Consider the following 27,292-nt stretch of genomic DNA (forward strand, 5'->3'; position numbering starts at 1 on the left):
CCCCTCTTTCCCTCCCTCGGCCCATTGGGCGGGTCGGGTGGAGAAAAAGGTGGGGCCGTCTTCTTTGGATTCGGGCTCGAAAGCGGACTCGGTGATCCGCCAACCCGTTAGCAACTCAATGTTAGGACTTAAAAATTACATATTATTGCTAGTTAGATCTCTTTTAATATCAGACTTAAAAATTTTACATTAAAATCTTTATCAAAAATGAATATTTAATCCTATTTATCATAACGCTATCGATTTTATCGATGAAAGATATAGTACATAATAGCATATGCATAAATAATACGAAGATGATGAATAAAAAGATAATTTTAATGGTACTAACAAACGGTGGTGCCATATGTGATTATTGTGATGGTGGCCGATAATAACAATGCGATGGTCAATTTTGTTAATGTCGATTCGAGCATTGATGACGAGGAGAAAAAAAAGATAGAGTGATAAGACATCTATGTTGGTACCAAAAGAGGGAGGTGAGGCATCTGTGTCCGTGCTGCATCGTTCTGTCTCCTCTTCCTCCTTTGATATCGTTCCACATCTACGTCGATACCGGAAGAGGAAGAGGAGGTAGGTGAGGCTATCACCATGATGACATGCTCAAATCCTTAGATGGTTGCTTCGTTCAGACATGGGATGGGTTCGAGGAAAGGATGATGGGTGACAAGAATGAGGGAGAGGTTGCAAGCGAGCTCGGCGAAGAGGCACACTTGCTTTGAGCTTTTGAGTATTAGTCGATGCATGAATGATACGTATGCCCTGGCCACAACAATGTGGTGGTTGACCTACTTCTAAATCAGCTCCGCTCACAATCAGAGGGGATCTGATCGGACAATGAGAACTAATCGTCACACAAAATGGACGCTCGAAGTGTATAGATCCGACAATGAGAGAGATAAAAAAAAACCCTCATCCTCCTTCCCGCTTGTTGTATTATTTGGGCCTCTATTTTATGCGGTGATCAATCCTTTCCATTTGATTGAATCCCCTTCGATTGCATATAGAACGGATCTCGAAGCAGGATGGGGACCATGCCATTGTGGTTGGGGTATACGCATTGTTTGCGTACCGACTAAAGCTCAAGAGCTCGAAGCAAGTGCACCTCTTCGTCGAGCTTACTCGCAACCTCTCACTCCTTGTCGCCCATCGCCCCTTCCTTAAATTCACCACATTTGAGCGCGACACCGTGGTGATGACCTCATTGGAAGAGACCGTCTGAGGATTTGAGCGCGACACCGTGGTGATGACCTCACCTACTTTCTCTTCGTCCTTTGGCACCGATGTAAATGCAGAGCGACATTGGAAGAGGAAGAAGAGACAGAGCGATACGACATCGACGTAGATGCCTCGCCTCCCCTCTCTTCCTCTTCCACCATCGACACAGTTGCCTCACCACTACCTCATCTTTCTCCTCATTGTTGTTGTTCGAATGGACATTGGTAAGATCGACTATCATATTGTTATCGCTGATCATCGCTACAATAGCTACTCATATCGTCACCATTTGTCACCAACATTAAAATTACTTTTTTACTTTTGTCACTAATATTAAATTTTTTTTTACATATAATTTTTGTGTTATTTATGGACGTGCTATATCTTTCATCAATAAAGTGATGATATCTGAATAAATAAAAATAAATATTCAGGATCTTAATATAATTTTTTTAAATCTAAAAATTAAGATAATCTAACTACAAACATAAAATTAGCCCCTGATTCCCCGTCACAAGTCTTAACGCGAAGCGAGAGTGACTCGCTATGCCGAATCCTGCACGTGTCAAGCTTAGAGCACTAACGAAGCAGCCGCATAAAATTACTTGATGTATAAAATTGTCCCACGGTAAGTGTATATATATATATATATATAGCTAGAGTTGTTTTAAGAGTTATAATAGAGTAACCATTTCTTTTTATTATAGTTTCAATCGGTTTCCAAGTAAATGCTTGTAACTGGACCAATTCTTAGAATCAGTCTTACTTTTTGTAACACATTATTTAAAAATAATCAAACAGTATTTTATACTTGTAACTGGACCAATTCTTAGCTTTTGATCCCACTCAATTCCTACTTGCAACCATAAGCTGTAAATCTAATATGTGAAAAAAATCTTGAGATGCCCATACAAACACCACTGTAATAAAAAAAAAAAGGGTAAAAGGCACAACTTTCGCAAAAGACCAAATAAAAAGTTAAAAACTTAACTGTGAAGTGACAATTATGACCGAATGTACAACAAAGAATCAGAAAAAAATTAATGCAAACATCTTCGTTTTGCTTTTCATACATAAATATTGGTTAAAGAAAGTCGAAAACAAAAATCCTTAGTAGAACAAAAAATTTGAGATCGAACGTTCTCTGAGTTGATCTCCATTGCGCCAATGTATTATACAATAGCGAATTGAGGACAATGCACAGCGGGTCACGTTCCTGGCTGCATGAAACTCACGACAATTACCTGTTTGAGGTGCATACACTTCATAAACGTGAAGCCAATGAAGATAAAACTCACGGAAGCATCATCTTCTATCCAAAGCCCAAAGCCGATTAGACAATTTCAACTGGCAAGTGGGAAATTCCCACCTGGTTTCCCATTTGTTTAAGACAGCACAACTAATATCAGTAGACCTGCAATGACATGGATTAGGCTGAAGCTTTGCATCATTTATATGCAAAGGGCCAAAGGAGAAGGCTTAAGGTTTGCCATACCTGAGAGGGCACAGAAAAGAATAATCTTGGTCATTTCTGTGATGATACTGAATAAGATTCTGCTACGGTGGGCATGATCGTCAAGTAGCCGAGATCATTTAATCCTGGTATCATGTCAGTACAAAATTGCAGATAATCTAGGACCAATTCTCATCAGCAAAAAGTTAGCACTTCATCCAATGCCATCTTATCCATTTCATTTATAAACAGAAACACTCCTCTTATCAAAGACTAGCAGGCTTCACCAAAGCTGCCTCGGCTGACCATAAAATATTATTAAGCAATTAATGGATGCACAGCTGAATGAATACTTGCATTCATCTCTTTCAAAATGTCCTAACATCTCTGTGTTTTCACTTGGTTGCTGCAATTTATTTGGCAGCCTGTGTGTTCTCTTTAGTAACTATACATTTCTGTTTTCTTTTTGCTTTCTTATAAAATGTGGCAAGAAGAGATGAATCATCATCATCATCATCACCACCACCACAACATATAGCTATCGTCTTAAATGGATCCTCAGCAGCTTGTGTGTTCTCTTCAAACACCATATTTTCTCCTTTTCTTTTTTCTTTCTTATTAAATGCCATGAGAAGAGATGAATCGTCAACATCACCAACATACATAGTTCTGGGAGTTCCTTTGCACTGCATCTTATTTTTTCTTCTTACGTTTTCACTGGACAAGACAATTGATGCACCAAAAAGATTTGAGTGGCAATCTAACAACAATCTTCCGAGAAGAAAATGATATTTGAGGATTACTTACCAAGAATTCCCCCTTTGATCATTTGCTCCAGGTCCTCTGCATTTTAGGAGGTTATAGCCGAGAAGATGATAAGCTAAATTTAATATTTATCAATGAAAAACAGAAAGCTAGGAATGCTTAGAGAAAACTACCTTGATTTGGTATTTCTTGCCCTCTGACTGTGATTAGTCATGATGGCAGAATAATCTGTCTCAGAAACCAGTAGACTGTCACCAACAGTTCCACCAGCAGTAGTTTCTAATGCCCCACTTTTTAATTGTTCGTGCTTCCTTTTTGCAAGTCATTGAAAACAAAATGACTCAAAATCAGAAATGAACCCCTTTTTCATTAATACTAGAGCATTCAAGATGTTGAGCAATACTCAGTTATGCCAGAGACCTTTTTTGGAAAATTAATGTAGTTAAAAGTTAAAACTATACAAGATGCTACATCAGAAATTATTGCTAAATATTTTATCCTCGTCACCTTTTGGCTCTTTTACTCCAGCAACTGATGCTCTCTGTAGCAGAATTGTCAGCACTTGTATCCGGTACTAAATGTCTGTCAGTACTTTGTTGATTTTCACTGTAAAAAGGACAATGTAACATATAAATTCCACAACTTAAAGGATGATAATTTGACTCCACCACCTGATGTTCAGTATTTTGATCCACAAACCTCAATGTTATATCCGTTGTCCCGCCAATGCGCACACCTTCTGTAGAAGCCGAGTTTACAGCAGTTGTAAGTGACATGCCGGCTGGAGCTATATCGGATGAAGTATTTATCATGCAATCCTTTGTTGAATTTTCTTTAAGATGACTTCCGGATTTAACTCTTGATTTTCTTGGTCTTTTATCACTAGACCTTGATAAAATAAACAAAAGATAAATACAGGATGAGGATCTAGAATAATATATAAGTACAAACGGAATCATATACAAATTGTGACCATAGAGTCCAGTGTCTTAATTGATAATACCTTGATCTTTTATTCCCTGATCTGCAGATACCAAGATGCTCAGTGGAATTAGATTCTGTGCTTGGTAGATGAGCCAAGTCAGCAGGAACAGTATCAGTAAAATTATTTATATCCTGATCCTCCATTGAATTTTCTTTAATGACTCTTCTGGACTTAGCTTTGGACTTCTTTGGCTGATGATCACTGTCAAGGTGGGCATTAGAAAAAAAAGGTTAAAAATGAGAACTCAGTCAGATAATAAGATCTTCAAGGTGAATTTACCCAAAATCATCAAGGCTTAATAATATATGATCAAGGACTAAGCACAAAGGAATGGCGACAAAATTCAAAGAATACTTATGTATATCTAAAGAATAGTACCTTAGCTTTTTCTTCCTAGCTTCCACATAATCAGTTTTTTCAGATATAGTAGAATTAACGATTGATGTAAAGTCATTTGGACCAATTGCTGGTCGCTCACTTTCTCGGTCTACAAAGTTGGATATAAGTGCAGTCTTCTTTATCTGTGCCACAGCTTGAAGCAATTTCACTTCTTCTGGAAGCAGAATCTTCCATCTCCTGTACACCCACAGTTTGAAGTATTATCTTAAACTCAGAAGTAAATTAATTACTAAAGATACACATCACAGCCATGGGCTGCCCAAACATAAAAACTCTTTTAAGCAATAAATGATGGTGACAATACCTCCTGCATTGGTTATCAGTGCGTGGAGGTATGCAAGCAGCAATTTTAGACCAACAATTTCCATGAACTGCTATTGCATCCAACAACTTGGCATCCTCTTCTGCAGTCCATGGATTTAAATTTAAAGCTGGATCTAAACAGTTAAGCCACCTGCCACCAGAATAAAGCTACTTGGAATCACCTTGACATAATAAATTATACTTATCTGCAGGTAAAAACAACAACACTGCTACCTTTCTCGACATTGGACTTGTGTCCGACCCGGTGCAAACCAAGCTATCTTGTTCCAGTTCTTGGCCCCAAAGAGCATAACTGCTACTTTTAGCTGTTTATCCTCGTCCACAGACCACCTACCTACTTTCTTCCTCTCAGGGTTAAGGGTTTTTTTCCACCTGCAACAGTGTGATCATAAATTTTGTTTAAACAGATGAAAATAAGACACCAACTACAATCTGTAGTGTTCAACCATTTGAAGTCTGCAGATGAGTATACAAGTATACAACAATTATAATCTTTACAAAAAGTTAATGTGGCTGAGATGGAGAAGTGGTGTTATCATAAAGAAAAGGAAAACAACACCAACCCTTGAGTCAAATAGTGAAATCCTCTTAATAAGTTCTAGTAAAAAAATCTCTCTTTCAGTGACTAAAAATAATGCATGTAGTTTACTCTATAATACAAGGAGAAAAGATCTCCCAAATCAATAATAGATTAAGTTAAATAATAAAGAAAAGGTTAAATACTTCAAATGGATCTTATTTTAATTGCATATTGATTAAGTTCTCAAGCTTGCTTCAAGAGCTTACAACTGCTAGATAACTTGTGGGGAACTTGCCTTTTACGATAAACTTGTGTCTTCCAAAATCCCATCAATAAAAGAGACCTCTATGACTCTCCTAATATGACTTCTTAAAAATCTTTTCTAACCTATATCACAATCATATTAGGAAATACATAGACAAAACTGGACTCCCAAGACTTCCCAAATGATCAACCAAAAATAGTGACCATTTAAAGTAAAGAAGCTTGATTTGCCCTCTTCCTTTTGAACTTGATTAGGACTGGGTTAAGCAAGCTCCAGTTGCTCCATTTTTACACCCCTCTAATCCAAGTTGTCTCCAAGGTGGACACAGACCATGTTGCCTCACTCATGTTCTTTAACTTTGCGACACCTTTCCTTTTGAACATTTTGGGGAAAGATGCTGATGTCATTGTAGGAAAATAAATCATGATAGGCTTCATCATTCATAACTTGTCAACAACAAACACATTGGCCCCCATGAAATCAATCTTGAACCTCAAGAAGAGTAGAAAGCTGTCATGCACAGCTTTCCATGTTTATCTTCAAACACCAAAGACAAAAATGTTGATGTGGTGGGCACAACAGCCTCATTTGCTCGTGCTCCAAAAACTGAGTTATCAAATGTTGCTATCTAAAAAGAGGAACAAATAAAGGGAGAGAATGTACAGGATTAACCAGCTGCTGGTATGTGGTTTTGTTGTCAATTCTTTGAATTCTTATTCAGATTAATGGGACTGTCTAATTATGATAAATCCAAAATTAGAAAAAAAGAAATAAAAAAAAATCTACACCTATTACCACTAGGATTTAGTGAGGAGGCTTGATTGACCTGGTTATTCCTTCTAAAAAAATCAAGCCCATATGTTATGAGGCATCAAGAAAGAAAATTATCATGTAAAAGTGATTGAGTAATAGACTAATAACAAGAACTCTACCAAAACCAAACAACATACATTTCCAGAATGATGAATAAAAATTTTGATTTTTTATCACAGTTTTTATTTAAACAACAATACATTTATAAGAGGTTCTTTCAGCAGACTCCAGTAAAATTTCCAATTTGATTCATTTTCCTTTTAATGCTATTCAAAACAGAAGTTAAATTCAGGTAATTAAATCATATATCATACTGTTCTATCAATAGTTGCATCCTTATAAACTCTTGGTACCCACTCTGTCACTACTGCACTTGCTGGAAAATCATATTCCAGTTGTATCATCACCAGCCCCCAATAAAAGCATTAGTGCCAAACAGCACAGAAAAAAGCACTTAGTGTGCCTAACCTAACCACGTCAACCATCTAGATCAACAACAATTTTCATAACTACCAAGGCAAAATATCCATATAGTCAACCCCAAATAGTTGGGACTTATGACTTTGTTGTTGTTATTATTGTAAGTTGTAACTACCAAGAGTATGCTCAAAGCACTAGTAACCAAGGTTCACCGTACTGCGACATACCACTTGGTACAGGTGGTATACACTAATCCAACAGGAGACTGGTATGGGTAGTACATCAGTACACCCTCATGTACTATATGTTGGTACACTCAATATGGCTTGATATAGCTCGGTACGTACCGTACTGACAGCTGATTAGTACACCGATACAGACTGATAAGGTGAACCATGCTAGTAACCCTCCTAGTGGATATAGGAGCTGTTGCAGCAATCCAGTAAATAAGTATTTAATGCATATACCATCCTCTTACAGGAAGCAGCATTCTTAGAATACAAACTGTTAGTATGCTATCAAGTATCAGCAACTGCAAGAAAAAAAACAACTTTGTCATTGCATATGCAAGGCATGAATCATAAGATGGAATTGCCAGACTGACAGATACTATTACCTTGTTTATGCTGATATTGTGTATACTTATCTTAAAGATCTTCCGCTCAACTAATACATAGTAGATCATATTTAACATCAGATTATCAGAATTTATTCAACTTATGTTATATTATAGAATTAATCTGGAGTACTATCGGGAGAATTGAGGTCTCAATCCTACCATATAAAAATCATTCACAGAGGCTCCAAACTAGTGATCAACTCAATAATATATGATCTACTATGTTAAATAAAAAATATTCAGATATATTTTGTGTGTCCACCAAATTAACACAAAATAACAGTATAAAAAGCATTGATACATGAAAGTACAAACTAGACTACTTCACTAGTCATTAAATGGGTGAAACTTGAAACAGATGATATTAGATTAATATACAAAAAGTTCACCTGCTTTGATAGCTTTATATTACTGATCAAATACAGCATACCTATGCCATTAATATTTCTTAATGTTTCCTCTATATGCATATATTAAAATACTTTGAGAATATAATATTTCACTTATCGTCTTAGGCTCCTAGGCTAATGTTTTTGGATCAACAAGTTTGTAAATGTCATTTGTTAACGGTCTACAAGACATTGTTTCTCTAACAAGTTAACTAGCTATCCAAATAATCAACAAAAGAGCATCAATTAAACGCAAAAACTTAGGACAAATTGCTAAAAAAATCCGGTGCATAATAAATAATACATAAAAAAAACAAATTTAAGAATGATCAAATAGTAGTTTATGGTTCTCCTATAAGCAAAACTAAAAAAGAATAAGAGATTTAGAAAAATTTTAAACGAAAATTTTGACTTTACCTATTAGAACACTGAGGACCTGTACGGCCTTCTAGACAAGAAGCTATGAACTGCCACTTATTATCACCATAGTTCTCGACAGCCGCAGAAAGCTTCACATCATCTTCTTCTGTCCACTCCTTTTTCAGAATATGAGGATTTAGACTCCGTTGATAACGTAATAAACATTGAAATGGTGTTCTGTGTGTGCCCAATAGAATTGAAATATCTATCCAATTGTAAATGCCCCTTTGTTGAACAATAAACAAAAGCTTCTTATCCTCCATTACTGTCCAAGGACTGTGATTAATCATCGGATCTTCACAGTTTAACCACCTAAGGAAAAGATAAAATGAATGAGAAAGATTAAAGTGCCTTCACTCTTGAGAATGACGAGGCAATTCTGAGAAATAAAACAGGCACCCAAAAATAAAGACGTCACCATAAAAAACTATGAATTGGAATGGTCGATCAGCTACAGATCAAAGAGTTTCAGATTCAAACATGATGTACAATGAAGTCCGGTAAAAGAATTCTTGGGTCTACTTAGCTTCATTTAGCAACCATTACAACCCACTAATCCAAAATCATAGCAATAATGAATCTGTCTCAAAATTTATAGTGTCAATTCCCGGCTATGGAACCCAAGTCCACCTTATTTACAATGTCATGAGGGCCAAATTGATACACATGCATCTGACTTTTACAAAGATTGGCCCTTCACTAATTGTAATTAAACTAACTTGATATACTAGTGAACAATGTCGTCATGATCCAAAACCAACATCACATAAATCAATATTCAACAAAATGTCAATACCATTTAGTGGATAAATTTTTGTAACAAGTAATAAGGATTGCTGCAAGTAAAATTCTTTGAAAAAAGAAAGACTAATCTACTGTCATAACAATCCATTGAACAATGTTACACGGGGAAAATAATTATTCATGTATCAGACCTTCATCTAATTTCAAGTTCAGGCCAGTGTTGTACTTGATTGCATAACACTTAGACTGTCTTAAGTTAGACATGCATACGGAAGAAAGAGCACAAATAGGAAATGAACTCAAGGATGGCGATTAACCCTCTCCGCCAACTTAGATGTTCAAGCTTTCCAATAAATTACAAAGCAAATCAATTTCAATCCAGACTAAGCCAATTGGACTGGGATAAGCTACACCAAGTCAAAGAATCCTAATTCTCAGTATAATACCAAATCACTGAAAAATGGTTGGAGTTAATCAGAATTTGCAGGCATTAGCCAATTTTTGAGGAAAAAATCAGCCCATTCTGATGATTCAAAGTTGATTCCATCCAATTCTGAAATCTAATTTTATCAATCAATATTGATGGAATTGTAGCCATGAGCCAATTTCAGAGAAGGAGAATAAAATGAGGTGGAAAGATCGAAGGAGGAAGGGGAGCTAGGAGGTTGTTGCTCATTTGCACTGTGATCATACCAGCATTTGTTGTCCATGCCACCTTCCCCTCGCCTCGAGGAAGAGGAGGAAGCGGTGGAGGAGGAAGAAGAAGGAAGAAGCAGTGGAGGAGGCAAAGGAAGAAAAAGATAGAAGAGGAGCAGCAGAGGTGGGAGTGTACCTAGGAAGGAGGAACACTGTGATCACGGCATCGCGAAGCAATGGCGGTGGCATCGGCATCGGCATCATGAAGCAACAGCATTGAGAAATAGCAGCGGCAGCAACGACGCCATGAAATAGTGATAGCAATGGTGACAGCAGCTTAACCGTGAGAAGAGAGCTTGTGATTCCTATTTTAGGTTTTTCCTTTTCTTAATATCGAGTTGGACGAGCCCCACTGCTATTTTCAATTTTTTATTTTTGTCGAATTGGACAATATTGTCAAAAATGGGGGTGGTCTGTATACCAGCCCAAGCCCGGACCGCTACGTACTGCCCATTTCACACCATTTTGGATGGTACAACAATTCTTATATATATGTTCAATTTTTAAATATTGACCTTAGTTTCTTTACCTGTTTCCGAAAAAATCATGTCAGATATCAAATAAATTAATACAAGAAGCTTATTGATACAGTCTTGGTGGTTAAATACCATCAATAAGTAGATGTAAAGGAATTACAACTTTAAGTAAATTAATGCAGGTAGTTGTCAGTCACATTTCTACTTGAGTTTGATAGTGGAATGTGTTGAGGCAAGGGAATGAAATAGAATGGAAAAATCAACTATGGTAAATATTTTCAAGTCAGACTGCCCTATGCAGTGTGAAGAAAAACAATGTTCAAAGCAAGGAGTGCAACCTTTATCAAGAACTGGCTGATACGATACCAATATAATGGATGGTATCCTAAGCTGTGCTATTCATGTCCGGTCTGGTCCTGTTCTTAAGCGAACCAGAAAATATTGGTCTGCACCAACTGATACAATCAAAATTTGATTCCATAGTTTGAAGCTATTAAGTTGTCTAAATAAGATTAGCAAATTGTACAAGTAACAAACAAATAACCTAGAAGGACGCAGAAACACTAATCAACAGAAAGGTAAATTATGATTGGCATAACAAAAGGATAAAAATTAATATGTATAAGTGATATTATAAAACACATTTAAATAAAACTTTACCTTGCTTCACATTCTGTACCAGAACGGCCCATGACATACATGGAAGCCAGCCGATTCCAATTTACCAAAGGCATGAAAGATCGAATTTTTTCAGGCGTGAACTCAAGATCACTTAATGTTGTTGCAGACATTATGCTTGAGTCTGTAATACCCTCTTCATCACTGCATGTGGCATAAGAATAAAAAAAAAATCAGGTAAAATAAGCCTTAAAAAATAAAGTTATTCAGATGAAAATTTATCAGTAAACTTTTAACCAGCATAATACTTTGGTTAAAAGCCTTCTTGTAGCTTGGAAATCACCAAAGCATAAAGCATATAACGAAAATAGGAAGAAAGACTTCCACAAAGCAAATACATACCTTTCCATATTCATCGAGTTCAAAATCAACATCTCTTGGTACTGTTGCTTTATTCCCTTTGCAAGATTTTCTTTCTCAATCTTTGACCATGGTTGCTTACATAGTGAGACAGGGAATCTTTCAAGTACCATTCTACATCTTAAAATATGAGAGTTTTCACCTGGACCAAAATGTAAGGCAGGAAGCTTCTTCAAAGTAGTCTGCAAATAGCCAAATGCTCTCTTAGCTAATGGGCATTGGGTTCTATTAAATTCTACAAAACCAATAATGATGTAAAAGAAAAGACTAGTAACCAGAGAAAGAACTGACTGCATGAAGATTGACCAAATAAACATTCACATGGATAAAACACAATGGTGCATAAACCAGTACATCAGAAATTTATTACAGTAGCACCTATACCACAACTTCATGGAAGTTGTGGTAATTTATGTTTTATAAATAAGAAATCAATATAAGATAAAACAAGATATATGCAGGATAATTAATGACAATACAGTCCAGTTCTGTCTAATCTCTGCTTAAGGTTTCAAGCATTTTTTTTTCATTCATTTGTGACAGCACACAAAAAGCAATAATCATAACCATAGTGTTCCTCAGAAATTTTTTTATTTACAAAAAGAAAATGCTTATTAATTTCTGAAAGGACACTTTTCATTTCATAAAAAAAAAAAGGATACATCATTTTAATCTTAATGGAAGAGGTCCCAAAAATAATCATAGAAATGCACTCATATATATAAGTTACCAGTAACCAAGAATTTAAACAGATTTCAGATTGATATATATTTCAATATAGATACTTAGTTGGACTGGTGACTACCATTCAAGGCATACCAGTCCAGCTGGTACTTAAATACCTACCAGTAACTATTCTAAGCAATGTTTTTATCATACTTCTCCTATTATGCAAATTCTGCACCTACGCAGATTTAAACAGACAGCATAAGTAAGAAACAGTCATCTAAAATTGAAATCACAAACTTATAATGCACTGGTCAACTTTTTAACAATCTACATAACCAACAATGCCAATGGCAGCCCACATATAAAACTGTAAACCAACAAATGGCTTTGGGTACTAAAAAACGCAAATCTCCTTGAACTATGTAACAAACATTTTGAAGATTTCATGTGTTAGTCAGAAAAACATGTGCAGGTCCTCCTCTCTATATCTCAATATATTCCCTTTCTGTGAAAAAATATATATATAAGCTTTTGTTGTTGACCTTCTAAGCATAAATTACATTGATTTTCAGAAATATGGATGAAGATACCTCACATTCTGAATGATGATTTAGCCAAAATCAGAAGAGATCCATTTTCATAAAAGATATGCCAAAGCTTATGCTGTCAGCTAGTTAACACAACCTCTTGAACATGCACGCACCAGAACTTGAACCGGTACAAAAGAAGAAGATACATGCAATTATGCCAAAATATTTATGAAGCTCTATAACAAAAGACTCTATATTTAACTCTAACATTTACCAACTCATACATATTAGAATTTCACACTGATGATCATGTCTTTCACTCAACTGAATTATATATATTGAGGTTTTTTACGGATATGTACATCAGTTATAACCACCATATAACTTCTTTGTGAAGCAAATAACCATAAATATTGCAAATGAACATGAAGTATGCTTGTTCACTCCTATCTCATTAAAACAGCCAATAGTAGATTAGATATCTGCCTTGCATGTACATCGGTTATAACCACCATATAACTTCTTTGTGAAGCAAATAACCATAAATATTGCAAATGAACATGAAGTGTGCTTGTTCATTCCTATCACACTAAAACAGCCAATAGTAGATTAGATCTCTGCTTTGCATGATTACTTTGGTTTTAATGTGCATACATTGGAATTCGGGCCCATAAATGTTTCATTGTCAGTGAGGAGACATCCAAGTGTTCAAAGCGTTTGCACAGTTCAATAGATCAGGGGTTCAAGTCCCATTGTAAGAGTCTAGTGTGCATGTTATGTAATGCTTAAAAAGGAGAGATAAATCTGAAAAATAAAAGTGTGTTTCCATGTGCTTGTACATGAACATATAGGGTGTAAACGAGCCAAACAATGAGCAAAGTAAAGCATAATCCAAATATATATCACAGATAATTATGATCAACCAAAATCATCAAAGATTCACAACTCAAGTTCAAGATGTACTCAACAGTAATCATTCATGCAGAAACACACATATCCTTCTTAGCATGATGAAAGAAAAATAGAGAAAGTATATTAAACAGCTTTCCTTTCATTGGCAAGCACCGTTGCAAAGGAACAGAGCAGCTTTCATTTAAAGAGGACCAAAACTTAGATCAAGAAAGCAAGGATCAGGATAGCAAAAGGAGGGAAGGAAGGACCAATCATCCATGGTGACAATGTTGTTTTAAGGTCAGATGACATTGCAATCGAGGTTAGAGCTACAATTATACCAGTGTCCAAGGAAGGGGGCTTGAAGATGATGGTCAAGAGGTCTTACTGGTGGAGTGCACAATAAGCCAACTTACTCTCCCACATTGGAAGAAGAGAGCCATTAGAGCCACCACAAGCACTCCTCAGAAATAGAAGACAGCAAATGTCTTAAAGTTCATCATTTTATACTGGTCTGAGGGGAAATTCTAATCATTGAATCAAACTCATCAAGCAAAATTGAAGTAGAACTAAGTCATGAGCCCTAAGAAGCAGCCATAGTTAGATCCCATATACATGAGATACAAATATTGTTGGATCAAGGCCAACTTGAGTGAGACCAAGTAATCATGGGCTTGTGTAAATTGGCTCGTTAACCATACAAATATATAATTCTCGTTCAAATTTGCCTCTTTAATCTTTTCAATGGGCCTAGCCTGAGCTGGGCCTGAGCTTGAATACAAACTCTTCATGAAAACAGAGCTTTTTGAATGACCCTAAACAGATAGGCATAACTCTGTATATGCAGATGTGCACTGTAAGGTCCCATATAAAATCTAAGAGTGTACATAGGCACATGTTATAGATATAATACATGAGGAATATATAAACCAAACATGTACATATATGTACACAAGTCTAAGTAATTTTCAATTTGTTTCAAAACAGAGAGTTGAAGTATCAAATATAAGAATCTCTATACCTTTGAAGAATTTTCAGATGTAGGTTTCTTCACAGATATTAACTTAACACGAGGGTCCTTCCTTTGACATAAAACATTCATCACTTTCCTTTTGCAGGCAACCTGAAAGTTCATAAGACATTTGATACGTTCTTTCAGTTCTTTATTTTTTTCAATCTTTGCTTCGATTTCTATCAGCTTCCTCCTAATAAGTTTCTGACATGACCTGTTCTTCTTGAGAGCATCAACAAAATTCTGAGCAGACTTTGGGAACTTAGGAGGCATCAAATCCCTAACAATTGAATTGCATTCTTCATTGTCTAGGGTGTGTGATTCATTATAACTGTAGCCAAGCTCTTTGCTCAATTCTGTGGATCTATTAGGAGTTTCAGGCCCACACACATCAATACCAACAGCTATCTCAGGTTCTTCTAGAAGTTTTCCAGGCTTCTTCCTCAGAGAATCTGCAAGAACAAATAAAAATAACAGTGACTCCAGTATAAAACATGTAAAGATCTCTTAACATATTGTATGGAAGCCTGGAAAGATCTAAAGGAAGAATTAATGACATGTCTAACAAGAACGAAAAAAAAACTATCAACGCTAACAACCATAAAGTGGAAAATTGATTATCAAGCCAAGAGAGACAAGAAAAGAAGAACATAACAGAAGAAAATTAGAAAAAACAATAAGAAGGATCAATAAGAAAGTTTTCCACTTCAGGTGGAGTTCGAGCCACCTGTTTTGTAATCAATCTAACAAAACTTGTTCTTTAATAGTAGCTTGGAAATGACTGCCTCATAACCAACATTATTTTATTTGTTCGATGTAACTAAATCTTATATAAGTACGAGCGGAACTGATTGGTGACACCAGGAATTTTCAAAGAGACCGCAATCATAAGCTAATAACCAAATAGTTAATTTCCCATCTCTTGTCCTCAAGACAGTTGGCATCTCTTGTCCTCAAGACAGTTGGCAATGAGTTATTTTCTTGATAATGAGAAACAGTTTGTTACCAGAGGGATTAAAGTTTTGACAATATGATGCCAAACATATGTGCCGCATCATGTAGTGTCATATGCGGAACATGTCCAGTGTCAGATGCTTCTAATTTATCAGAGTTTGCACTAACTGATATCCTCCTGAATTATGTTGAATCAGATTGAAGTTTTTTTTTTTTTAATTGATGGTCTAAGTTGCAGAGTTTACAGCCAAGTGTCTGCTAGGTCAGTGTCCAAACAGCTCAAGAGAATCATTTCATTCAAAACAAGGTTTATTTTTCATCAAGCTCTTTTTTTCATTTTAATGAACCAGGCATTAACAAATCTAAATAAATCATAAACACCTAGAAGAGAGTAGAAAACAATAAGGCCTACCTATCTAGTACCCTGGAAGGTATATGATCAAGGGTGTCAGTACATTTATTAAACCCTTATAGATCCATTCAATTCTATAAGTGTCCAAACAGCCAAGTGTGTCAGTACATTTATTACAGCCAAGTGTCTGCTAGGTCAGTGTCCAAACAGCTCAAGAGAATCATTTCATTCAAAACAAGGTTTATTTTTCATCAAGCTCTTTTTTTCATTTTAATGAACCAGGCATTAACAAATCTAAATAAATCATAAACACCTAGAAGAGAGTAGAAAACAATAAGGCCTACCTATCTAGTACCCTGGAAGGTATATGATCAAGGGTGTCAGTACATTTATTAAACCCTTATAGATCCATTCAATTCTTCACCCACTTAAGATGTGGGACTAAATTAGGGCATTACAAGTTCAGAATCAAACCCTTATAAATCCATTCAATTCTTCATCAACTTAATATGGGATTAAATTGGGGCATTACAATCCATCCTCATCGAGGACCAGCTGTTAGTAATCAAATAAAACCCATATAAGTCCATTCAATTCTTCATCAACTTAAGATGTGGGACTAAATTAGCGCATTACAAGCCCAGAATCAAACCCTTATTAATCCATTCAATTCATCAACTTAAGATGTGGGATTAAATTGGGGGCATTCCAATCTATTCTCGTCGAGGACCAGCTGTCCATAATCAAATGAAACCCACAATAAGTCTATCCAATTCTTCATCAACTTAAGATGTGGAACTAAATTTGGTGGCTCCGCATTATAAAATATCCTCTAACCTTGTCTATGGATAGGACTTTCCTACTTGGGGCCCTCACTATACTAAATACTAAGTCACCTCTAATACCATTTGTTAAGTCCTGATCAGATAGGTTCTGACCCATTAACCTGTTGAGACCGAATTACTGGTCCAAAATACCTAAACCCAAATTAACGATAGTAGACCGATTAAGCACTTGCTTCCGATGTGGGACTAACCTTAGGGTGTCACAAAGGGTCGATAGATGAAAGAAGATGGATCTTCTTGAATCTAGTTACTCCAGAATTATAAAAAGACCCATCCATGTTGGCTCAAATTGAACAAAATTTGCAGCTACTTCAATAAAGAAGCAATGATTGCAATAGAATTATTAAGGATCAAGCATAGACATTTGGGCTTCTAAAGAGAGGATGAAAACTGAGAATAGCACCAATTAGCTAGCAAAATGAAAACTCAAGAAAAAAAAATTAGGAATTGTATTTTCAATCCAGCAAATCCAATTACCAATCAGAAAGATCAATGCTGAATTCGGCCCATTTCATATCATTTTACACCCCTAACAGGAAGTTAGCATTCCTTTGAATAATTCTATCGTGTAAAATGTTGAAAGATACATCTATCTTAAAATTCATCATAATACATTTGTTTAGTCTAATTGGTCAGAGTTGTACTGAAATTAACAAAAGAATAATTGTCAGTAGTTCATTTGGTTCTCATACTAAAAGCATTCATTTGATGGGGTGGATTCCAATCCCCGTTCTCCTTAATACTTGTCCTTACTCGTAGAAAATCTACATATTATATTGTGCCATCGGGCAAACGCATGTAAAATTTGTTAAAAAAAAACCCTACTATAATAATCAGATTAAAAAAAAGCTCAGCTATGCACCAACGCATTCATTCAAGTATCAAATATTCAAGACTTCAAAGATAGAACACAAGCAATCCAGCCACAAACGATCAGAAGGGCAGGAAGCGTACCGCTCTCGAACTGCTTAAACCTCTTCTGGACTGCACGAAGGGTTTCGAAATCATCCTCACAATTAGACTCCTGCGGGAGATTACTCGAGGGCTTGTTAGAAGGCAAGGAATTCAGAGCCGGGGAGGGCGAAGAGAACCGCTCCCGCAGGCGAAGGAGGAGGCCGGCATCGTCGGTCCCGCCGCTCTCCGGTCCGGATTCTGATTCGGAATCGGATCCAGCACCGCCTACGTTGGAGGGGTCAGCGCCGGTGAGCATGCAGGCCCTGCGCAGTGCCTCCATGTCCGCGTCAAAGGCGTCGTCCCGGTCGCTCCCAGAGGAGGAAGAGGACGCCATCCGGAAGGAGGCCGCTCGCAGGCGATCGAAGGGAGGGGAATTTAAGTTAGGGTTCAAGAGGACGAGTGCGCGGGGGAGGAGCAGCGATGGTACGGCCGACGAGCGCAAGGCGAGGCGCCGATTTACGAGGGAGGAGAGGCGCTTAAAAAGAATTCCACGGGAAACGACGAGGGGGAATCGAGCATTGCTTATAAGAAGAATATGACTTGTCGTGGTCCAACCGGGTTCAGATTCATCGAACCCGAGCCTATTGGGCCGTTAATTCCCGCTCTCATGACTTGACGCAACACACCAGCGCTGCCACCTGTCGCGGAAGCCCTCCCATGACGGTTTTCCACAAAAAGCTACAGGAACCCGCGAGGCAGTGTGCGTCATCGTCGCTTCGTCCCGACATCTCAGCCCTGGAACACCACCACAGGCAAGCGATGCTACTTGTTCCGTCTCGAAACCTCATCGCATCCGTCCTCCACAAGCATCGTCATTCTCCCCAAAAATGCCATCTTTTCCCTCCCCAGGAAAATGCCATCTACAAGATAATAGATGAAAGTTGGTTTTAACATAATGGGATGTCAAAAACCAACTGTCCTCCCATATATGAGTAGAGTTTCCATCCCCAATGAACATCATATATAGATAGATAGGCCGTTCCAAGTTGTCCAACAACATTCAAGAAAAAATTCAAACTCTAATTATCCCGTTTAGAAAATTGAATGTTCCAAAGAGAACTGAACTCACCAGCAGACTTGTTCTAAATAGTATATTCATAGTTCAAAAAGCTCTTAATGCTTTGATTTTGCAAGACAAGGCATTTTTAGGTAATATGTAAGTCTTTGACAAGTAGGTGCAACAACTTATGAATATCACCTTTGTCCCCTAACAAATTCTTAATAAAATAAGTCTTTGAGAATAAAAGCTGATTTCTCTTTAGTTATGATCGATTGAAGCAAAGGTTCAACCTAAGACTTTAGCTTAAATTCTATAACAAATACTGCATAACAAAATCCTCCAAAATACACCTTATTCTCTATAGAAAGTTTACATTTGAGGATAAAAACAATGAAGATTTGTTTTCACACATTAAATTATGAAAATTCTTCATAACAAATAGGAAGGAGTCAACAATTCAATTATGTGCCAATGAGTTCTGCAAAACTCAAAATCATCAACACCAGACTTTTAACCTTATTTGTATATTTTAATTTTTTTTAATTTTCTTAATAGTGAAGGGTCTAATAAAATTATCTTTATGAATAGGATTGATCTTGGATAAGTAAACCATAAGCCAGAGGCGATCACTCTCTTAGTTTGATCATCCCTATCCAAAGGGATCTATAGAAATCAGGAAAACTGCAATCATATATAACCTTATTATCTATAATAATACGACTGATAACCTCAGCAATTAGAGAAACATGACTACTAACATTTTATCTTCTTCTTCTGGTCACAAAAATAAAATATATTTAATTGAAAGGCTCTCCTCTCTTTCTCTCCCTCTCCCTCTCCCCACAAAGGGTTTCATTGCAGGGGGCATTGTTCCACAAGTGTTCACTTATTATTGCTAGAACCAGCAGACAACAACGGTGAAGGCAGCGTTAATGTCGTTAGTACGTCTTGTTGAGGAGTTTGACAAAACATAGCTCTGAGTATTAGCAATAACAAAACATAGCTCGGCAAAATAAAAGACACCAGTGTAAGTTCCAAATGTAAGGTTCGCATTGCAAGACAAAAATGTCTTTATCAAACTCAATTATCCTGATAAACTAAAAGGAACTAATGGCAGAGTCAAATTACTACAACTACAACTCCAGAGGTGGTGGTACTTGCTTTGGTCCAGCTACTTGGATCTCTGCCTCATCTTTCTGCGTTTCCTCTTGAGTCGCCTCATTCGCTTCTTCTTCCACTGGACAAAGTAGACATGATAGTTAAAACCATAATTTGAGCAAGAGAGCCATGCTCAAGAGAAGCAAAAACAGTCGCCTGGTTGAGTTTAAGTTGTAACAGTTGAATACGATGTCAAATTCAGTCAGCATGAGCTTTTTGATTAAATTTCATTCCAATGGTTTTAAGGCAGAAGTAATAAACGAGTTATTAAGTAGAGAAAAATGCTGCGAATAGCAAGACAAAGATGAACTTGTAAACGATACAGCAGTGACCACGCCATATAGTACTTGGGGAGAATGCAGGAAATTTCCAAACAAACCCTCACTATGGCTAGATTTTGCTTTTGGCTAGATTTTCCAAACAAACCCGAAAGTCAACTTCACCAAGACATCAACCAAACCAAAGCAACCTTTTGCTTTTGGCTAGATTTTCCAGTGTCCCAAATTTTAATCAGTATTATCAATCTCTCTAAATTTCGCCCTTAACCACTTAGTTTCCTATAAACAAATAACGTTAATTCTTCTTCTAATTATTACATCTCCCAATTCTAACCTCTTTCATGGAAGTGTTTCTATAATCCAAGTTACCAACTGAATCTTTCCGTCATTTTTTAATTTCTTTGCTCGAATAGATCCAAAATAATATGAAAACTCTTGCCTACTTTGCACTACCCAAGCACCGATGTGATATGCCTTGACTAATATGTTGCTAACTGCTAAGCTGTAATCCTAGCTCATAGAATGAGGTAAGCACTGATGGAAAATCACATGAAATCCAAAACAATATGAAAACTCCAGACTACTTTGCACAACCCGAGCGCCAATGTGATATGCCTCGATGAATATGTTGCTAACTGCAAAGCTATAATCCTAGCTCATAGAATGAGGTAAGAAATGATGGAAAATCACATGAAATAACCCCTTATTGCCATGACACAAATAAAAGAAAGGTGAAGTTTGATGTCCGAGAGGCCACAAGAGTCAATCTGAGAACTGGAGTATTGATACGAGTCCTGAGGGTTCAATCATCTCCATCCATGGTGTCATTGTCATACGTTATCTCTAGCCCTATCTTTCCCAAAATAATAGCATAAAAAATACATCTATGTGCACCTCTTGCACCCAGTAGAGGTCTGGTTGCTAACTCATCTGTTTGATATTTTAGAAATATTAGGGAAAGGCTTAGATGCTACAGTAAGGTTACTCTACAACATGGATGACCAAGGTTTGAGTCTTAAAAACACTCTCTACTTATCGAGGTGAGGCTACATACACTGAAGTTGGAAAAAGTCATGCACTGAGTTGGCTATTTTAACATGTAAGAAGAATTGCTTACTTCAGCACAGGTACCCTAACTGTCCTGTTTCCAACAGCATATTATTCTCCATCAGCATTTGGCTCTAAAGTTCCATATACTAATACTTCATATATATTCGGGTTAGATGTATAGGTATATATGTATGAACTCACCAGCTCACTGTCAGAAATTACAGAAACAGTTTATTGTTAGTCCACTATATCTATTCTCGAATGATTCATTCTGAAGTGCTCTTCATTCTTAGGTTATATCAACTTATGATTCAAACATGATAAAATGTTAATTACCACGACAAATCCCCATGTCAAACCACAAGAACATCACTTATTTGTCACTGTAATCATGCAATCATGATTTGTTAACATGTATTCCTATTCATCGCACAAAAAAAGACGTAACCTTCAACTGTGACAAAATAACACTTGGAATATGAAGAATTCAGAAAGATAACCACTTCTACAAGCAAAAATCATATACATACAAGGAATCAAATAACGCGGAAACCCCTCGATCCCAAGGTAAGATGACCCAGACGGAGACACATTTCAACAGTTTAGTCAAGAAGATATCCAAAGATTTCAAATCGACCTAAGCAACCCGAATCTCAAAAGCCAGAATCAACTATAACCATCAATAACCCATTTCTGATACTATGACTCCGTATGAGAAAACAAAAAGAGGCCGTTTTGGGGCACGATTCGGATCCAGCAACGGTACGCGAAAAAAAGGAATCAGGCGGAAGAACTGACGCAGAAAGGAAAGGTTGAAGTGCAGAACGAAAATTCGAACCTTCGCTCTCATTGTCGAGGTGACGCTCTCGAGCCTTCTCCGATCTCCGAACCCTCTCTCTCGCGCTTCAAGCCGCTGCGCTTTCCGGAACAATAGGAGGGAGGCTTTCGTCGGGTATTTATGGAGCTCACGGCTTCAGAAACCCTAATCGAGGATAACAATTGGGTCATGGCTCGAATTGGGCCCGACCCATCTACGTGATTGGGCGGGCCGGTGAGTTGGTTTTTGCCCAAATTTAGGACCAGATGGGTCCAAAGTCATTATGCAATAATTATTAGAATATTTTAAGCATTTCATATTTTTTTTATATTTTTTTAACTCAAATAAATGATGTGTGATTGCAAACTATTGACTTCTACTAAAAATATTATATGGTAACTGATACGGTATATTTTGGCCCAAGACACGTCAGAGTCCGACGCCATCGACCACAGTCAGAATCCATACTAGGACATTGCTCGGCACGTCATATCTTGGGAATCCCTAAGCAGAGCTGCTCCCGAGACACGTCAAGTCAGAATCCGTACCAAAACACTGTTTGGCATGTCTACCACGCCAACCCGCGTACGATCGACTCATGTGTAATACTATAAAGACATCTAGCTAGCATCTGGTAAAGGGGGGAAAAAAAGATCAATTGATCACTCCAATAACTTGCTCGTCGGGTGATCCCGACGAGAGCTATTTTTGCAGGAAAACCCGACCACCTCACAAAGACGAGCTGCCAACCACCCCGGAGAATGAGAAACGTAGCTCGACATACACGACGTCCGGATCGACACACAAAGAACGCTGATCAATACCCCGTCACGAGGGCCCGATCAACCTCGGTATCCAGCCCAGTCGACAGAAGACTCTCGACGTTAACCCATGGACCAGGCCGTACTGACTCACCAGCCACGACACATTTGTTCACCTACAGTAACTATAGTTTAAATGCCCAAATATAAGAACTAAACTTAAATGGCCAGAAACTTCTCTTGACCAAAAAAATGTTTATTGATGACACCACAAATGCAACTTTGGTGAGTGCAGCCCATTAGCACAAGGTAATTTGGCAAGAGAAACAATTATAAGATGAAACAAGTCAACCAACCTACAAGCAAGTAATCATATAAACCAATTAGCTACTTTTCATAGCATGAATCTGGAATTATATGAATGATAGGCCATAAACAAATGTAAAATGCCTGCCACATTGTACTGATTTTATTCTACAGTGAGACATTATAGATGTTACAGGAAAACAAGAATATATATCTCATTCTTCATCACACATTGACATCCCACAATAGAAAAGTTCTTTCTTCCCAACAGATACATCAAAGAGTTATTACAGGCTGAATCATATCTGTGGCTATCTCTATGCTTTCAACTGTTAGTAACCAAAATTGCAGAGAGGACTGTGTGTGGAAAGAAATGACAAAACTGAAGATATACCAAGAAACATTCATCAAGTTCCAACTGCTACATTGAAGGTCAGCAGATTTCAAACTTATAATGTGAGAGAGGTTGAATGAAATGGTTGGTACAGAGAATATACTCCATGCCAATAATAGCCTTCTAAAGAAATCTGTGTTCTCTGACACAAAAAGGGGTGCAAAGGACCTAAAATGATTAGGGCAGTAACAATAGAATCTATACAGGGGAAGATAGAAAAGAAGGCATTTCTCAGGAGAATCTTGTGCCAACAGAAGTCATAGAACATATGATGGTGAAATTTAGTTCCAAGAGATATGCACCACAAACTTTCAGATGCGCATGTAACCTCCCTGAAATCCACCTCGCTGAAAGGTTCTACTCAAGAAAGACTTTCTATTAATTGACCAACTCCTTCTCATAGCATAACGTCTACGCCAAGAAGTTAGCCGAGCATAAAGAGAAGGAAATGAGAAGGAAACTAGAAGCAGAAACAATATCATAGCACACAGAACCATAACATTGCGAAAACCATCTTGCAGAGCAGGATCCTTTTGTGCTGTCCATGGCACACCACCAACATTCATTCCGAATACTGTTAAATGAACCGAAAAGAAGAATTATTGTCAAGAATTCCAAAAAAGCAGACCTTAAAAAATAAAAAAGAGAACTTACTTCCTGTAACAATGGATAGAGGAAGGAATGTCAAAGAGAGAAAAGAAAGGTAATAAAGCTTCTTATTTATTTGCTCTGACTGCCAGCTGTGAAGACCAGCTTGAATTGCAGTAACCCGGTTTACTATAAATCCCAAATTATCTTTTAGCCTCCTGAGGCGACCTATTAGTTCTTCAAGAGCAATGATATCTTCATTTGCAAACCAACTTTTGGCTGAACATTTCTCCTTTACACGTGGGAATACTTGCTCGCCATGAGCAACAACCTGGCATGATAAGGAAGAAAAAAACTATAAACTAGCAACACAAGAGCTTAACTTCTACAATAACTGCAAACATTTCTACAATTGATTGATTACATATAGGCAGAGCAGAAAAGATGCCACTTGTAAACAAAAATCAATCATCCAACCTTGTGTAACTCAAACTAATATATATGAGGAACTCACTTGAAGCAGGCGTTGCAAATTCAAATGCAGTTTGGGAAATCTTCTGTCATCCAGCATTTGTTTCTTTAATGTGGAACCACCTGCAATCATTAGAAGGAGGTAGCATATAATATAACATAATAAGTTAATCCACAAGCATCCTTGCAAAAAATTGCAGTTAGATCAGTGTAAATTGTTCATAAAAATAAAAGTGCCACACCGTGACATCCACACTAGTTGCATAAAGTTTTGCCAAAAAGAACATGTTTGCTACACCAATGGGAATATGTTGTGGCAAGGAGAGATTGAATTAAAAGAAACACATGAATGATATAGAACACTTCAAAGACTACGGAAGGGTAAAAACCTGATGCCAATGCTTATTAAACTAAGAGTAACTTGCAATATAACCAAAAAGAGGTTAAAAAGATTCGTGGGCTTTCACATTTTTTGACGAAATAGGTAGTTTAGAGTTTCCAGTTGCCTGAAAATAGTTCCTGACTGTTCCCAAATGAAAAGAAGGCTAATGGCTGAGACTCTTCCACATCTATCTAAACTAACATATATCATGCATGTCCTAATCAGTTAACAAACCTCTGCCACTACATAAATAGGACTGGAAGAATTCAATTCCCGACCTGAGTTGAGGCAGGGCATTCAATTGGAGCAAGAGGGGTTCGAGTAGGAGTCAGTCCTGTATAGATGTCCCCATCCAACAGGTTGATACACAAACGAATGCATCTAGAGCTTCATTTTTCCCTGATCCCATCTCAAACCTCACAACCATTTCTCGCAGAATAAGTGATTCATAGGCAATAAATATACTGATATGCTCTTTATTACATAAGCACACAACCAAAACCTTCATTGATTAATAGCAGAATTATGTGCATTCCGAAGAAAGATAATCGCATACACCAAAAAGATTATATAATCCACCCAGTTTGGTGATCATAGATTATCAAAGCCAAAGATGTAAGATGTGATTACCTTTGTCTAGTTCCAGCTCTACTGCATCCAATTCCATCTCAAGCTTAGTCACTATATCTTGAACATGATCAACATGCGTGTCAATAATGTGCACAACAAGGTTCGAAACTTTTACTGGCACGGGATTATCTGCCTCCTCTGAGTGGTTCATCGTAAGCAAAAATTCAAGAACATGTTCCCGAATGATAATGCCGCTACGTCCCCCCTCCTCCTCCTCCTCCTCTGCATCCCTCACCAAACCTGTGCTCTCAATGCTTGGGATTTCCGACAGAAGCGACTGCCCTGTGGGCGAAAAATCCAATCTTGGGATCCGTCCGAGGCTTACCGTGATGACCGAGTTCTCAGTCACCCTCGCGGCCAGCCTCAGGGTGAAACTACTTGCCGCAGGACCCGGAGAGTTCACGCGGAACACGAGGGCGCCGTCCACATGCCCGCAAAAGGGGCCGTTGCTGACGAGAGTGAGAATGTCCTGAAGCTTAAGCGGGGGACACAGGACATCGATGAGATACTGAGCAGACAATGCCAGCTTCTGGTTTCCCTTTGGGAGCTCCGCATGATACCAGCAGAATTCTTTTCCACTGCCTTCCTTCAGATCCCATTCTTTGTTGAAGTAGTTTCCCAATCCATCGAAAAGATAGGCTTTCTGCCGCACGGCACCGGGGAAATGGACCCGACAGTGTCGAGGCTCTCTGACGAGCGGCTCGCCCGAGGGTTCCCTCCCCTCCTCTTCTCCCTCTGCTGCCGTATCATCAGAGAGCAGTTCCATAACAGGAGCACCAACAAATCAAGCACCCCAAAAGCTCTCGGCTTCGAGCAAGAATCCAACGTTCGACTGAAAGATCCCAACTTTCCCAAAAAGATTCAAAAGAAAACCAAAATGCAAGTCGAATTCTAGAAGAAAAGTTTGCAGCTTTCCGGACAGATCGGGAAGTATCAAGCCTCGAAGGGTCCCCGGAAGGGCAAATACCCAGAACCAAGGAATCGAGGTGGGATGAAGAGTTCGGTGGTAAGAGACGGCGGAAGGACCTAGTCTTTGCACGGATCAAGACGGGTTCAAAGCGCAGAATCGGGTGGCAGAGGGAGAGAATAGACGAAGGTACGAACGCTCGACATAGTCGGCACCTTCCTCGCCGCTTCACATTCGACACTCGAACGTAGCCCCAAAAATACAATCTAAATAGCAAGTAAAAAAAGAAATGCTATGAATACCAACATAAATTTTATAATTTACGGAAAAATGAATTGTAACAAAATAAAAAATAAGTGCCTACAAATAAGCTTAAATAATATTTTTTTTATTTTTATTTTTAAAGTGACATAATACGCAATTAAGTTGTATGTAAATATAATATATGTCGATCAAATAGCATATATTATATTCGAGTCCAAGTCCAATTAATCATCTCATTAAGTGATTCAATCTTAAATTTTATAATTTGACTCTCTTTTTTTTAATAAAAAATATATATTATATTAAATAAAATATATTATCAAGTGTTAAATCCGTATAAAAAATATATATTAATCAGTCTGAATATTCCAATAAAAATATAATTTGACTCTTTATATCCCTTAGTTGGATGTGACTATTCATACTTTAATTCTACATTTATCAATTTAAATATTGGATTACCATCATTTATTGAATATTTTTAGTTAATTCTATTCAGTCACATATTGTTTTTGATAGGACTTGTATCTAATTT

The 27,292-nt window shown here is 37.4% G+C and overlaps 2 protein-coding genes and 1 long non-coding RNA gene across 4 annotated transcripts; all 3 read right to left on the minus strand.

The window, feature by feature from the left end:
* Positions 1 to 2,182: 2,182 nt before the first annotated feature.
* On the minus strand, positions 2,183 to 18,569 carry LOC135582744 (uncharacterized). 2 transcript variants are annotated; one of them, XM_065126185.1, is made up of 15 exons: positions 17,752 to 18,569; positions 14,656 to 15,098; positions 11,527 to 11,726; positions 11,167 to 11,328; positions 8,588 to 8,902; positions 5,358 to 5,516; positions 5,125 to 5,274; positions 4,800 to 4,997; positions 4,440 to 4,622; positions 4,136 to 4,324; positions 3,944 to 4,042; positions 3,610 to 3,747; positions 3,479 to 3,514; positions 2,714 to 3,388; positions 2,183 to 2,632 (listed from the first exon to the last, which is right to left on the minus strand). In XM_065126185.1, the coding sequence occupies exons 1-14, from the start codon at positions 18,083 to 18,085 to the stop codon at positions 3,085 to 3,087; spliced, it is 2,910 nt and encodes a 969-aa protein (XP_064982257.1). In that variant the 5' UTR covers positions 18,086 to 18,569; the 3' UTR covers positions 2,183 to 2,632; positions 2,714 to 3,084. The 2 variants fall into 2 exon arrangements, with proteins under 2 accessions (XP_064982257.1, XP_064982258.1); XM_065126186.1 differs by lacking the exons at positions 2,183 to 2,632; positions 2,714 to 3,388 and having other exon boundaries at positions 3,610 to 3,743; positions 17,752 to 18,564.
* A 1,210-nt stretch (positions 18,570 to 19,779) lies between these two features.
* LOC135623322 (uncharacterized) lies at positions 19,780 to 22,192 on the minus strand. The gene is made up of 2 exons (XR_010491337.1): positions 22,076 to 22,192; positions 19,780 to 19,988 (listed from the first exon to the last, which is right to left on the minus strand). It is a non-coding gene; the product is annotated as an uncharacterized LOC135623322 (long non-coding RNA).
* A 1,161-nt stretch (positions 22,193 to 23,353) lies between these two features.
* Positions 23,354 to 26,760, minus strand: LOC135623895 (uncharacterized). Its single transcript, XM_065127355.1, has 4 exons — positions 25,587 to 26,760; positions 24,618 to 24,697; positions 24,170 to 24,434; positions 23,354 to 24,089 (listed from the first exon to the last, which is right to left on the minus strand). Exons 1-4 carry the CDS (start codon positions 26,350 to 26,352, stop codon positions 23,827 to 23,829), a joined length of 1,374 nt encoding a protein of 457 aa, XP_064983427.1. The 5' UTR covers positions 26,353 to 26,760; the 3' UTR covers positions 23,354 to 23,826.
* Positions 26,761 to 27,292: the final 532 nt, after the last annotated feature.

The sequence above is a fragment of the Musa acuminata genome, chromosome BXJ2-9 (assembly GCF_036884655.1).
Source record: "Musa acuminata AAA Group cultivar baxijiao chromosome BXJ2-9, Cavendish_Baxijiao_AAA, whole genome shotgun sequence".
NCBI lineage: Eukaryota > Viridiplantae > Streptophyta > Magnoliopsida > Zingiberales > Musaceae > Musa > Musa acuminata.